Raw genomic sequence first — 12,329 nt, 5'->3', positions numbered from 1 at the left:
CGTTTTGTCACGATTCTGTTCCGATAAAATATGTCGACTCGCCTTCTCGTTTTTCGTATCAACCGACTCGGACGATTAGTAATTTTGCTCGTTTCGCTTTTGTTTTGCAGTTATGCGTGATCTTGGAACCAATGCAGGAGCTAATGTCGAGGCACAAGGCTTACGCGTTGTCACCACGGGATTGCTTGAAGACGACCTTGTTCCAGAAATGGCAGAGGATGGTTGCCCCGCCGGGTAAGAGAGGTAGACGAACAGTTGCTTTACATGAGAAGCACCAGCCAGTGGAGCCAAACGGCCGACCAGTCTACCGCAGGATTCGTTTCTCGATCGCGAAACGACGGAAACTCGTCGTCGAATTTGTCGCGTTATGAATCTCGGGTCCAGTTGATTTCCAAGACCACAACTTCCATTCCTCTTCGTGTTTTCTAACTACCTCAACAGCCAGTAAATTGCAATTTTTAATTAGAACGCTTTGTTCGAGCACGAGGTTGCAGTCGAACAGGCGTCGTAGAAACATGGAACCGACCATACGTCCGTTACCACGATTGGCCGAATAACTTAACCTTGAATCGTTTCTGCGTGGAAGAAAAGCTTCTGTTTCCGCGGAATCGAGCAGCTTCGAGTCTCACGGTCGATGGTTGCCGGTAGATAACAGAGTGGTTTCCGATGTTTCCTCGATCCGTTTGCTCGCGTTGCGTGCGTCTTCGACGCGTAAAGCGCCTCTTCTCGAACACTTATCGAGCATTTTTATCATGCGTATGCGTGCACCGCGTTTCCTGTTCCTCTTTAGCCACGATTCCCCTCGATTATCCTGTGCACCCTGCCCTCTTCAAGGTCGACGAAATCATGGAACCGAGAGCGTAAGCGAGTATATATCGGATCGTTTCGATGCAATGCGTGTTTCTCTGTAAAGACACACTTCGACGTGAGTGCTGACTTCTTTTGAGTAGCTTTCGTTGGAGAAAAAGACGACGCAGACGCGAGACATCTGTCCGTCTGTCCGTCCACCGATGCATGCATGCTTCTGTGTGTCAGAGACCTTTGACGCGAATAAAGGTCCAAAGCTGGGTAGCGGTCTGAAGTTTCTTAGCGCGCTGCTACATGGCTAGCGTCCTCCTGTACGATCTAACAACCTGATCCGGGACCTGTTCTTTCAGAATCCCAGAGGCCGGCTAGTAAACGAAGAAAGCGAAAGGGTAGCACCTCGGGGCCGGGAAACAACGCGCCACCGGCACCCAGCAAGAAGAGATCGCCGGGTCCTAATTTTTCTCTGGCGTCGCAGGTGAGTCTGCGACAACTCGCGTACACGATAAAAGTGCCGATCGGTGCGACTAATTTAACGACGTTTCCGTTCAGGACGTGATGGTGGTCGGTGAGCCGTCGTTGATGGGTGGCGACTTCGGCGACGAGGACGAGCGGTTAATAACGAGGCTGGAGAACACGCAGTACGACGCGGCGAACAGCCTGGACCCGCACAGTCACGACACTCAGGGTGGACCACCGCCTCATCCTCACCAGTTCCATTCGGAACCGACACCGGGCAACTCTTGGCCCCCAGACCGCGGTCCCGGCCCGCCACAGGGAGGACCCGGTACTCAGGTAGTTACTGTTCCAGTGTCTGATCAATGTCCGAGCAGGATACGCGCAGGCCGATCTCGATACTGAAGCGTCGTCGTCGCGTACCTGTTCCAGGGAGTACAAGGTGGACAAGGCGGCGCAGCGACGGGTGTACAGGGGACGCAGGATGCCAGTCAACAGCAACAAGACAAGAAGAGTCCTGCGGTGAGCCAGTGAGGCCAGGAGTCCCCGCGCCCCCCCACCAGGGGGCGACGGGGGCGCAGGCCCAAGAACATGGCTCCCTAGCGGGGCGAGAACCCTAACCTCCCTGGCGCGTACCTGGCCTCGTCCGGTTGTTCGGCCAGCAGACTGTCGCACGCGGGCGTACACCCGTTGACAGCCTGTCATCCGGCCGCTCTAACCAGCCATCATCGTTCGGAACAGCACGTGCAATTGGGTCACGCCGCGGCTGCGGCCGCCGCTGCAGCCTCCATGGGGATGGAATCCTCGGAGTTGGTCGCGGTCGCTCACTACCAGGCTCAACAGCTTCAGCGACAATTGTTGGCCGAGCAACAATCGGCTCCTGGAGCGATGCTGCCGCCGGTTGCTCAACCCGCCGTTGGAACATTGCCGCAACCGCTGCAGCAAGCGCAGCAAGCTCAGTCCCAGGGCCAGGATCCGTTGCAGAGCCTGATGCAGCAGCTGATCTGTTTGCAGCAGATCGAATACTTTCTCGCGCAGCGTGGCCACAAGTGAACCACCTCCTAGCGGACACTGAACGATGCGTCTTCTGAGAGTCTTCGTTTCGCGGGATCGACGGCGAACGCGCGCGGTACACGCGAAAGACTCGGTACAAAAGAGAGAAGTGCGCGTTTCGGTTTCTAGCTTCTCGTCGTTCGCGTCGCGGAACGAGACGCTGTTGCATCGACGATCCTTTTCGTGCTGTGACCGGTCTGTTCGAGGCCGAAGAGGGACGCGCGCGTGTCCGTTCGAGGCGTATCCCGGTACGGGCGAATATCCTCTCGGGCGGACCGATATGGGGAGGCGTGCACGGTGTTTTCGAGTTCGTCGAGTTCGGAGGATGAACCAAGATACCGGAAGCGACGGAGAAGGCTGTACGGTGAGCCGGTACGCTTCGCGGTGAATCGACGAATACGACGCACCGTGACGACAACCGTGACGGCCTCGAGGGGCCGAAGCGTTTAGCGTGTGATAAGACGTTTCGTCGAAAGAAACAAGATATATAAAGAAAACGTAGCATGAAGATTAAGTATCGGTGAAACGCTTTCTCGGGGGGAGGGGGGATAGGGGACACAGAAGAAGAAGAAGAAGAAGGAGAAGAAGAAGGAAAAGAAGGAGAAGAGGAAGAGAAGAGAAGCAAGATAAAACGGAAGTAAATGTTAATTGGAAAAAATGAAACGGTACGCCGCGCACGGCAGAGACGATCATTCGCTCTGGTGCGAGCTGTGAATGAATCTCTATCCGTCAACAGTATTGATATAATTAATAGAATAAATGAATATAAAAAAAAATATTGTAAGAGGTATATCGTAAGTACGTATTGTGCAAGCGTATGCGAGATAGGAGAGTGTGGTGCGAGGATATGACGTCGAGTGTAGCGGGAGGATGAGAGAGGATGTGGGTGTGTAAGAGGAAGACCGGATCATCCGTTAGGCTCAAAGATTCTAACAAGCGCGGAGCCCGATCGAACGCCAACGCACAGGCCCTGATTGCCCCGTGTATCTTAATCTCGTCGGAACGTTTTGTCCTTTCTTTTATCGTCGTTACGCGCGCGTCAACAGGTGGAAAACAGAATAGGCGATTAAAAGTATTTCGTGCGTCGCCGTTCGAGTAGCCAACGTTCGGATCGACGTTGGACGCGTTGGTCGTCCGAGGCAGTCAGCTTCGTCGTCTTTTTTCTTAGCCTCGTAATTTTCGTCGTTTCGGCCGCGGTAACCGTGTCCAATCGTTTGCGCGATCCTTCAGGAGGATACGCCGTCGAAAATAGCATGTTCATCGGTGTGGATGACGCGTTTGCTTCGAATGTTCAGCGAGACAATCGTTACTTAATACCCCGCGACCATCTACCTTCGTTCGTAACACGGCACGCGTATCGAGAACCAGAAAAGAAAGTAAGATGAAATACGGCAGGATTGCGTACGACATAATGTGAATCATTCTAGCATAAAGTTCCTTGCGCGTTACGTTTGTACACGATATATATGTTCCTCACACTGTATGCTTACACTGTTTGTTCCTATTTTTTTGTATTAATCTTCGTGATTCGTTGTGTTCTCTTCCTTCGCTGTTTTAAGCTTTCGTGCACGAGCATAACGGGGCATTATATACCGACGATACGATCGAAAAAATAGCGACGTTTTTAGATCAATCACGAAATCGTCGTCGTCGTTGACGCTATCTTTGAACCTAACAAAGTCCAAGCTCTTCTGTTGTTCGCCTTGTTCTCCGTCGCGTAAAATCGCAATGTACAGATCCGTCGTGATCGTCCTGTTCACGCAACACGGTTAGATTAGGAACACTTAAGAGAGGAATATGTTTTTAGTTGTATTCGCGACTGGTAAGATCACATCACACGCGTATTTATTAGGCTTTTTCTCTCCCGACTGGTGTCACCGCGTAGGCACGACGTTAGAAGAATCAGAAACGCTACCTTTTAATGCGCCGACTACGGTTAACGATACCACGGACCATTCGCTCTTCTTTTAATCGATTAACGATACGTCGAGACGCGAATAGAAACGCTCTACGAGGAAACCCATTTTATTAATTAATTGACAGTTGCGACGTGGGGGAAGAGGGCACGAACGTCGGCGTTTCATCACGTCCATAAACTCTGCGCTTTCCAAGGGGGGTTGCTTCCACTTCACACGGCCGTCTTTTTCTTCATCGACCACAGGCATCGTTCGTCCGGGCGAAGGATAAATAAAAAAAATATGTACAAAAGTTCATCGTACACACTCGTCATACACAAACATACACGCATCCGAGTATCAAAATGGAGAACGAGTGCTAGGAGGGGCTGTTCTCTCTCTTTTTGTTTCTTTCTGTTTCCACGGGAAAATATGGTGAGCCAGGACGAGGAGCAGGAGGTCGTAGTCGCTCGTTTCTCGCCGAAATTTTCACCCTCGACTACTCGCCGCTCTCTGTCCCGCTTTCTTCCGTTGCTGTGATTCGATTAGTACTCGATTTTAGACGAAATGATCGCTAGAAACACGAAATTCGAAGCTCGTCGAAGAAAACGGGGTAGAGCGTGGCCGAGGAAAGGCGAGAAAAGCTAGGCACGCGCATACCACGCATCTGTACACACACATACACGAACACTTACGAATACAAATCATTGAATTAGATAGGTAAGATACGCGTGAAGCCAGTACAGTCCCACGGCGTGTGAGAGTGTGCGAAGAAAACGAGAAAAGGGTGTTTCGTAAAAGAAAAGAGGAAGAAGAAGAATCGAAGAAAGTATGTCTCTGCGTGTCTCGGCGAAAGAGTGTTATGATAAAATGTATGTACGCGCGTGTGGTATGTATGAGAGAGAAGGAGAATAGATGCAAACGATTATTTCGACACGAGCATGCGGTGGGTTTTAGGATAAATGATCTATTGACAAATGTTGTATATTATTACGAATTATAATGACACTATTATAATTAATTAATTCATCAATTAATTAATTATTATACCCTAATAATGCGAATTGAATTTAAACGACAGAAGAAGGAACGAAAGGGTGGGAAAGGTGATGCAACGGGGGACGATAAGCAAAAAATAGGAAGAAAATGATAAATAATGAATTTTTAATTGTTAACGAAACGCACGCAACACGGAGCCGGATTTTAACAAACGGATCAGCCTCGTGACGCAAATTTCTCAAAATTAACCGAAGAAAATGCATCGATCGAGCTTCTCCAAATTTCTTTCCGTTCTTAGCCAGTGACATGTACAGGGTGTTTTAAGACTTTCAAACTTACTCGAAATTTAATCGTTTAGATCACCTTGATCGGTTCAAAAAGTACCACAAACTTGGGGATGTATTTCTAAGCGACGAAAAGTGACGCCTCTGTATTATTGAAAAATTCCGATCGCAAAAGGTGTTTTTGTTACTTAGAAATATATTCTCGAACACGTTTTTAAACCGATTTAAGTAGTCTCAGCGCTTAAGCAATTGGTCCTTCTCGAATCTTGACGATGCGTTTTAATCAAAGCAGCCAAATTGTGACGAGGGTCAAAAGATGTTTGCATTTTAACAGTTTATCGCTCGTGCTTGGGTGATGAATTTCTACGATTATTTAATTGATCTAATTACCCATTTACGAGCGACTCATTCCAAACTATATTAATTATTTCAAACTACGCAATTCGAGGTGTATTCAGAAATAAGAGGTCTAAAATAAAATTTTATTTGATGGGGCCGAGCACAGCTATTTCGGACGTAATATTTTTTTTCCAAAGGCAACGATAAAACGAATGAGCCTCGCCACGTGGCCATTTTTATTCGGTCGGTGGGGAAAAATCATACAAATTAGTTTTTAAAATTTCGTGACAACGTCTCTCTGTGAAAGTATCGATCGTACAAGTAGAAAGTGGCTCGTAGAATCTGTGCTCCTCGTTGATTTCTCGATGACAATCGATCTCTCTCTCTTTCTATCGAGAAAAGTTGCATGTGGCCACTTTTAATCTTTCCTTTAATTCTCGAGAGTTCCTATATCCCTCGTTTACGTTTGAATTTTTAATAAGTAAATTTGCACTGGCAATTTTTGCGATGTATGAGACGCTGTTCTTCTTTAGAAAGATTTCTTTTTCTCGTTCACGTTCAATAAAAATTTGTCAGAAAGAAGGATCGTTCCTTTTCCGTCCACAGCAATTGATGCGAATTTCATTCGATAAAGAAACTAAAGGGAAAGAAAAACTTCGGTCCTGAGTCAGAAAGGTCCCAAGTAGATTTTGGCTCAGGGATAAGCAAGAAGTATCGTACTCGAAAGTGTTATTTGCGGCCTTTTGGACTGAGTAGCCGAATTGCGTACACGAACAAGAAATAATATTTCTTTCGTCAAAATTTTCCATTTGTAAGAAGATCGGCGTCTTCGGTATTTTACCCTGATTTACTGAAAGGTAGAGAAAGTTAACACCTTAACTTAAATCGTTAATATTTGTTTAAAATAAAAACTTACAGGAGCTGCTATATTTTTCTTGAGAATTTCTTGGCAATCGAAACGTTCCGGAGAGTGGGTCACCGATTTTGAAGCTAGATAGATGGATAGGGAAGCAGTAGATAAGGTGTTAACGAGAATTTGGTACAAAGAATTGCTGTAAAATCGCGTAAGTTTTATTGGGATAAATTAGAGAGAAAAATCGAGACTCGAGGGATGAACGACGAAAACGAAGAGGCGAAAGAGGAGGGAGACGAGAAAACGTGTACATAAGCGTGACGTCCACGAGAGACCGGAAATATGCTTGGTCAAGCCGTTTGTTCATCTGTAAATATTCTGTCCTCTGAATTTGGCACTAATCCGTGCCTGTGTGGTCGGTGTGAAAGATATTTAAGATTCTTGATCAACGCGTCGGTCAATCGCTATTACTGGACCAGTCTTGGGCGACGAACGTGCACCGATTCTAGTGTATAAAAGAAAAGGGGGAGAAGAAACCACAAAACAAAAATATTAGCGAATTAGGGACGATTTAAAAATGCGATCGAAAGGAGTAATTACGAGTTTACCCTATAAGTGGAGATGGGCCAGCTAGGTATATTATATTAATATACATTCAAAGTTGGCCCATTGCCATGACCAATGAAGTAATAATGGGGGAGTAACAAGAATGAAAGAAAGAAAGGAAATTCAAGAAACAAAGCAAAAGAAAACAAAACAAAAAAAAAATTGTCATCTAATTACATTTTTACGCACTCCAAATTTTTATCCTCGTCATTTGTATCATAGCGACATGTGTTTAAAGATGAATCCACATTATATGTATGTAATCAAAATTGTAACTGACAAAACGTTAATAAAAAAATGATATTCGAATCTTTGCTCATGGATCCTACGTCTGATATGCGTTTCATTTGAACGATCAACACTTTTTATCTATCGCTACGAAATAAAACGAGTCTCATTAAATCCAATAATTGGAGATTATCGATATGAATCAACGTTAAATTAAAATGAAGCTTGCTTTTAAAAAATCAATTTATGCAAAGTAACAAAAATTATAGCTGCCTTAAATGAATTGCCTGTTTGACTACCCTGTTCTCTTAAAATTTGAGTTGTAAATCGAAATGCTGTAACAACTTAATTTTTATGGTGTTTAGAATAGGTACCACATTACAGAAAAGCAAGTAAATTAACTACCAAATTTATTTTGCATTAATATATTTCAAAAAAGTAGTCAGTACTATCTGATGGTCAAAATTTATGGACCAAAAAATGCTCGTCCATCTAGCGGTGAAAGGTGGAACTACAAAAATGGAAAATTGCGATTTTCTCGAAAACTAGCAATTTTTTCGAATTTCTGAGGGTGCCAGGCGATTCTATGACCTCAAAGGAAGGGTATAAGTGTCTTTATTTTGCTCTAAAATCGCTAATAAAAAAGTTGAAAAAATTGTCATTTTATGGACCTAAAAAAGTGTAGCCACCTAGCGGTGAAAGTTGGAACTACAAAAATATAAAATTTCGATTTTCTCAAAAACTATCAATTTTTTCGAATTTCTGAGGCTGCCAGGAGATTCTACGACCTCAAAAGAAGGGGATAAGTATCTTCAAATTGCTCTAAAATCGCTAATAAAAAAGTTGAAAAATTTGTCATTTTATGGACCTAAAAAAGTGTAGCCACCTAGCGGCGAACGGTGGAACTAATCGAACTACCTTCCGGAGGGGTCAAAATTCGCAACTTCCAAAAATTCCCGCCGCTAGATGGCGCCACCAGTACTATTACTTTAGTCCATAAAATGCTAATTTTTTCAACTTCTTTATTAATGACTTTAGAACAATAAAAAGACTTTTATCCCCTTCTTTAGAGGTCGTAGAATCGCCTGGCAGCCTCAGAAAATCGAAAAAATCGATAGTTTTTAAGAAAATCGGAATTTTATATTTTTGTAGTTCCAACTTTCACCGCTAGGTGGCTACACTTTTTTAGGTCCATAAAATGACAATTTTTTCAACTTTTTTATTAGCGATTTTAGAACAATTTGAAGATACTTATCCCTTTCTTTTGAGGTCGTAGAATCTCCTGGTAGTCTCAGAATTTCGAAAAAATCGCTAGTTTTTGAGAAAATCGCAATTTTATATTTTCGTAGTTCCAACTTTCACCGCTAGGTGGCTACACTTTTTTAGGTCCATAAAATGACAATTTTTTCAACTTTTTTATTAGCGATTTTAGAACAGTTTGAAGATACTTATCCCTTTCTTTTGAGGTCGTAGAATCTCCTGGTAGCCTCAGAAATTCGAAAAAATTGCTAGTTTTTGAGAAAATCGCAATTTTCCATTCTCGTAGTTCCACCTTTCACCGCTAGATGGCGCTAGTGGTACTGTTTCGAACCGCACCAGCGCGTAAATGCAAATTTTAAACAAATAATTAAGATTGCCGCTTCAAAAGCGCTCCAGAATAGTTCTAAAAGAAACATCACCTATCAGAATTAATATTTTTAACAATATTCTAGTATTTTAGATCCAATAATTCAAACAATAACCACTCTAATAACCATCCTATACCTCGCACAATTTTGATTAAGAACATAAATTGCGAAAAGCGCACTTGCATAAACTCTCTCAAATAAATGAACGTAGATAAACATCAGACAACTATTTCAAAATAAGTACGATGAAAATTTACACCAGTAAACAGGAAAATATTCACCTTATGAATATAACATGATCCAAGATAAATATCTAGCATTTATTTTCCAATGTCTCGTTTGTTCGCACTCTTTCGCGAATACTTCGTTGAAACCTGGCGAAGTTAACGAATTAAAATGGCGAAATTTAGCGTTGCCGAGGGTGGCGAGGGTGGATTAGAGTGGGGATGAATGTACCATCCTGTGTCAGGTGTTCTACCACGCGGTCGACTACACTCTCCTCGAAAACACCGCAGGTTCACGTGCTTTACAGACAATTTAACCAGCGAAGCTCTCGCGAACACATCGATCAAAGATTCCATTATCCAGTGATCTCTTATTTTGTGCTCGTACGACAAAATTAATGGTCTCTCGATTATTCTCCTTTCTGAAATCTTGGTAAACATTCTTCTACTTATTTTAGATTCACTTCAAATTTTTATTTACCCCCTTTCACTTTGTACTCTTCAATTATTAGTTCTTCAATTATTAACCCTAATAAAAATTCTTAACTAATATTATATGCAACTGGAGCAATTTTTTCTTTTAAAACATACCAAAATTTTTTGCAATTATTCTCGAAATTCTTTCACGTTCATCTACATTTCAAAAATAATTTTATATATTTTATATTGTTGATATTAATATATGTTTTAGGTCTCGAAAATCATAAGCGTTCAATCATTTTGGCCAGCATCAAGCAGAGTGATCGTTACAGGTAAGTATACAGTCATTGTTTACGTAATTAGGAATATTTTCGGCGTAATAGGAGCAGCATGTCAATTAATGCTCCCCGGCACTCTCGCTCCTATTGAATATTGTCCGCTGAAATTTAATTTCGTCCCGCGAAATGCAACGAATTTCTAGAGCAGGTTGTTGACTTAATAAAGACTCCACAGTGAATTGCTCTGGTTCGTGCGCCAGCATTCAGCCAACTCGCTGCTACCAATTTCTATCCTTTCCTCTATCGATACTTGTCCACGGTACGTTTAAAAAAAGTCTTATCGATGCCAATTTTATTCCCAATCTAACATCTGCAAATTCTGGCCCATTTATTTCAAGCTAGGTAAGAATATTTTGTTCTAGTTCACAGTTTATTCTGATCACAAGATGTAACAATCGATTAAAGTCTGTAACATCGAAGTAGGCTAAAGTGTAGATTTCAGAGAGACTTTTCTTAGATAACGTTTACAGTAGCAAATATGTGTAGCAAGAAGAGTCTAGCTACGCCACTGGCTATCGCGGAATCAGATGCGGTAGGATCAGTTAGGCTAGCAAACGTAATATAGATTTAGGTTAAACGTTTTATCGATTCTCGAGGACACCGAAGGAACGTCGACTCATGCATCGCTCGGACTCTGGCGGACACCTGAGTCCTTAACCGGCTAAGGATGTCAAGGAAACGATGAAACTTGCCTAGCCCGATTTGGCGTCTTACGCTGATGCACACGTATCTTGCTCCTCGAGCCGGAAATCGCGGACCGGATGCACGCGGCCCACGAAATTCAGTCCTCGCAAAGCTCGAGCTACACAGTTGGCTTCCTTGCCGTTATCGATCTGCTTACTTTCGCGACCTAGAAATAGACAATTCGTATCGACATTTTCGCACGTGTGCCAAAGGATGCGCTCGGAAGTTCACCGAGCAGCTGGATCCACCTCGTGTCCTGTACTTTATTACTCTTCGCAATAATGTACACGCACGTGGGCCATTCGATGCCCGTAAAAGAACTTTCAAACAGATCGTAACCCCACGATCTTTTCTTTCGGGATCGGATTTTTACTACTCGTTCCAGGGATGTTTACTACTCATTACGGTTTCCGAATCACGCCTTAATCGAAGAAAACCTTGAAACTTAGGTGACTAGTCACCATTTTATTTAATACAATAATTTGAAATGAGCGTTAACTATAATGTGACACGTGTGACGTATAAACATAGTGAAACAAACAGTGGAAATTATTAGTAGAGAAATAATAAAACCTCAAAAGAATTTAACTTTGTAACTAAATTTTAAAGTTGCTGCTTGCAAACAAATTACCTTCAACTGCAAAGGTCCCTCAAATGTCCAAACATCTATAAAGAAACAAAATAGCAAAATGAATATTGAAATTCAGAAAGAGCAAAATAAAAATTGAAACGTCCGTAATCAGAGCGAAGTAGCGAGCCAATATTATTTAATGGCACACGCGTTTCCGCTATCTGGCTGCAATCGAGAATAAACGTGAGTCTCCGAACGATGCACGCCGTGGTCGATTACCATTTTTCATGCAGTCCGTTGTATTCGTGAAATATCAATCTCTCTGTTTCATCGTAAACCGAAGGATATAAAGTTTGCCTCGTTATATTCGACAGAAGCGATTTCACGGTTCCCGGTTTCTCCTACATCGCAACGTGTTCGTTTTTCTATCCGTATAAACGGCAACATGTGCTTTTACGGTCGTTTTACGGTAACATTAGCTCCGAGACTTTTTACAACGTCTTCCAGCGTTCTTCACCGACATTAACGCCTGCTATTTTACAGCGGCAATGTCTTCGGATCGATTACCGGAAGCGTTACTTTTCTCGTTTGCTCTTTTTAACGTGAAATACAATTTCCACCGATCTGCGCGAAAAACGAGATACACGTTGAAAGTACAGTACTTCCATCTCTTTTAAAAGGTCTCGGTTAGCTAAATGAAGGTGTAGGTGGAACGATTTTGGGAAAAACGTTTTCTAGGAACGAGTTAAGAATTGCAAAAGTGCGAGAGTTTTAAAAATGTAAGGAGAGTGAGAACCACTGACATTTTCTTCAGCGATCGACGGTTTCATTCTCGATCACCTACGCCGTTTTATCAAACGATCTACCGTCTTTATCCCGCTCGCGATCCCCTCCACGCACGCGGGCAAAACGCTTACCTCGTCTCACCTGTCTTCTTAATTTCTTAA

The 12,329-nt window shown here is 43.2% G+C and overlaps 2 protein-coding genes across 7 annotated transcripts in view; both read left to right on the top strand.

The window, feature by feature from the left end:
• Chi (LIM domain-binding protein 2 Chi) overlaps nucleotides 1-1,882 on the top strand; it is a 95,165-nt gene extending 93,283 nt beyond the window's left edge. For 5 of the 6 annotated variants that reach the window (XM_076540083.1, XM_076540081.1, XM_076540082.1 and 2 more), the window contains 4 exons: nucleotides 111-243; nucleotides 1,158-1,282; nucleotides 1,357-1,599; nucleotides 1,693-1,882. In XM_076540083.1, the coding sequence (XP_076396198.1) occupies nucleotides 111-243; nucleotides 1,158-1,282; nucleotides 1,357-1,599; nucleotides 1,693-1,794 (603 nt within the window). In that variant the 3' untranslated portion in view covers nucleotides 1,795-1,882. The remainder of the gene's footprint in view (nucleotides 1-110; nucleotides 244-1,157; nucleotides 1,283-1,356; nucleotides 1,600-1,692) is intronic. The other variant, XM_012285807.2, reaches the window with a different exon arrangement.
• Nucleotides 1,883-2,004: 122 nt separating this feature from the next.
• On the top strand, nucleotides 2,005-7,598 carry LOC143265832 (uncharacterized). The gene has a single exon (XM_076540099.1). The coding sequence runs from the start codon at nucleotides 2,050-2,052 to the stop codon at nucleotides 2,311-2,313; it is 264 nt and encodes an 87-aa protein (XP_076396214.1). The 5' UTR covers nucleotides 2,005-2,049; the 3' UTR covers nucleotides 2,314-7,598.
• Nucleotides 7,599-12,329: the final 4,731 nt, after the last annotated feature.

Source organism: Megachile rotundata, chromosome 15 (assembly GCF_050947335.1).
Source record: "Megachile rotundata isolate GNS110a chromosome 15, iyMegRotu1, whole genome shotgun sequence".
Lineage (NCBI taxonomy): Eukaryota > Metazoa > Arthropoda > Insecta > Hymenoptera > Megachilidae > Megachile > Megachile rotundata.
The sequence above is the reverse complement of the archived record's forward strand: the minus strand, read 5'-3'. Positions and strand labels throughout refer to the sequence as shown.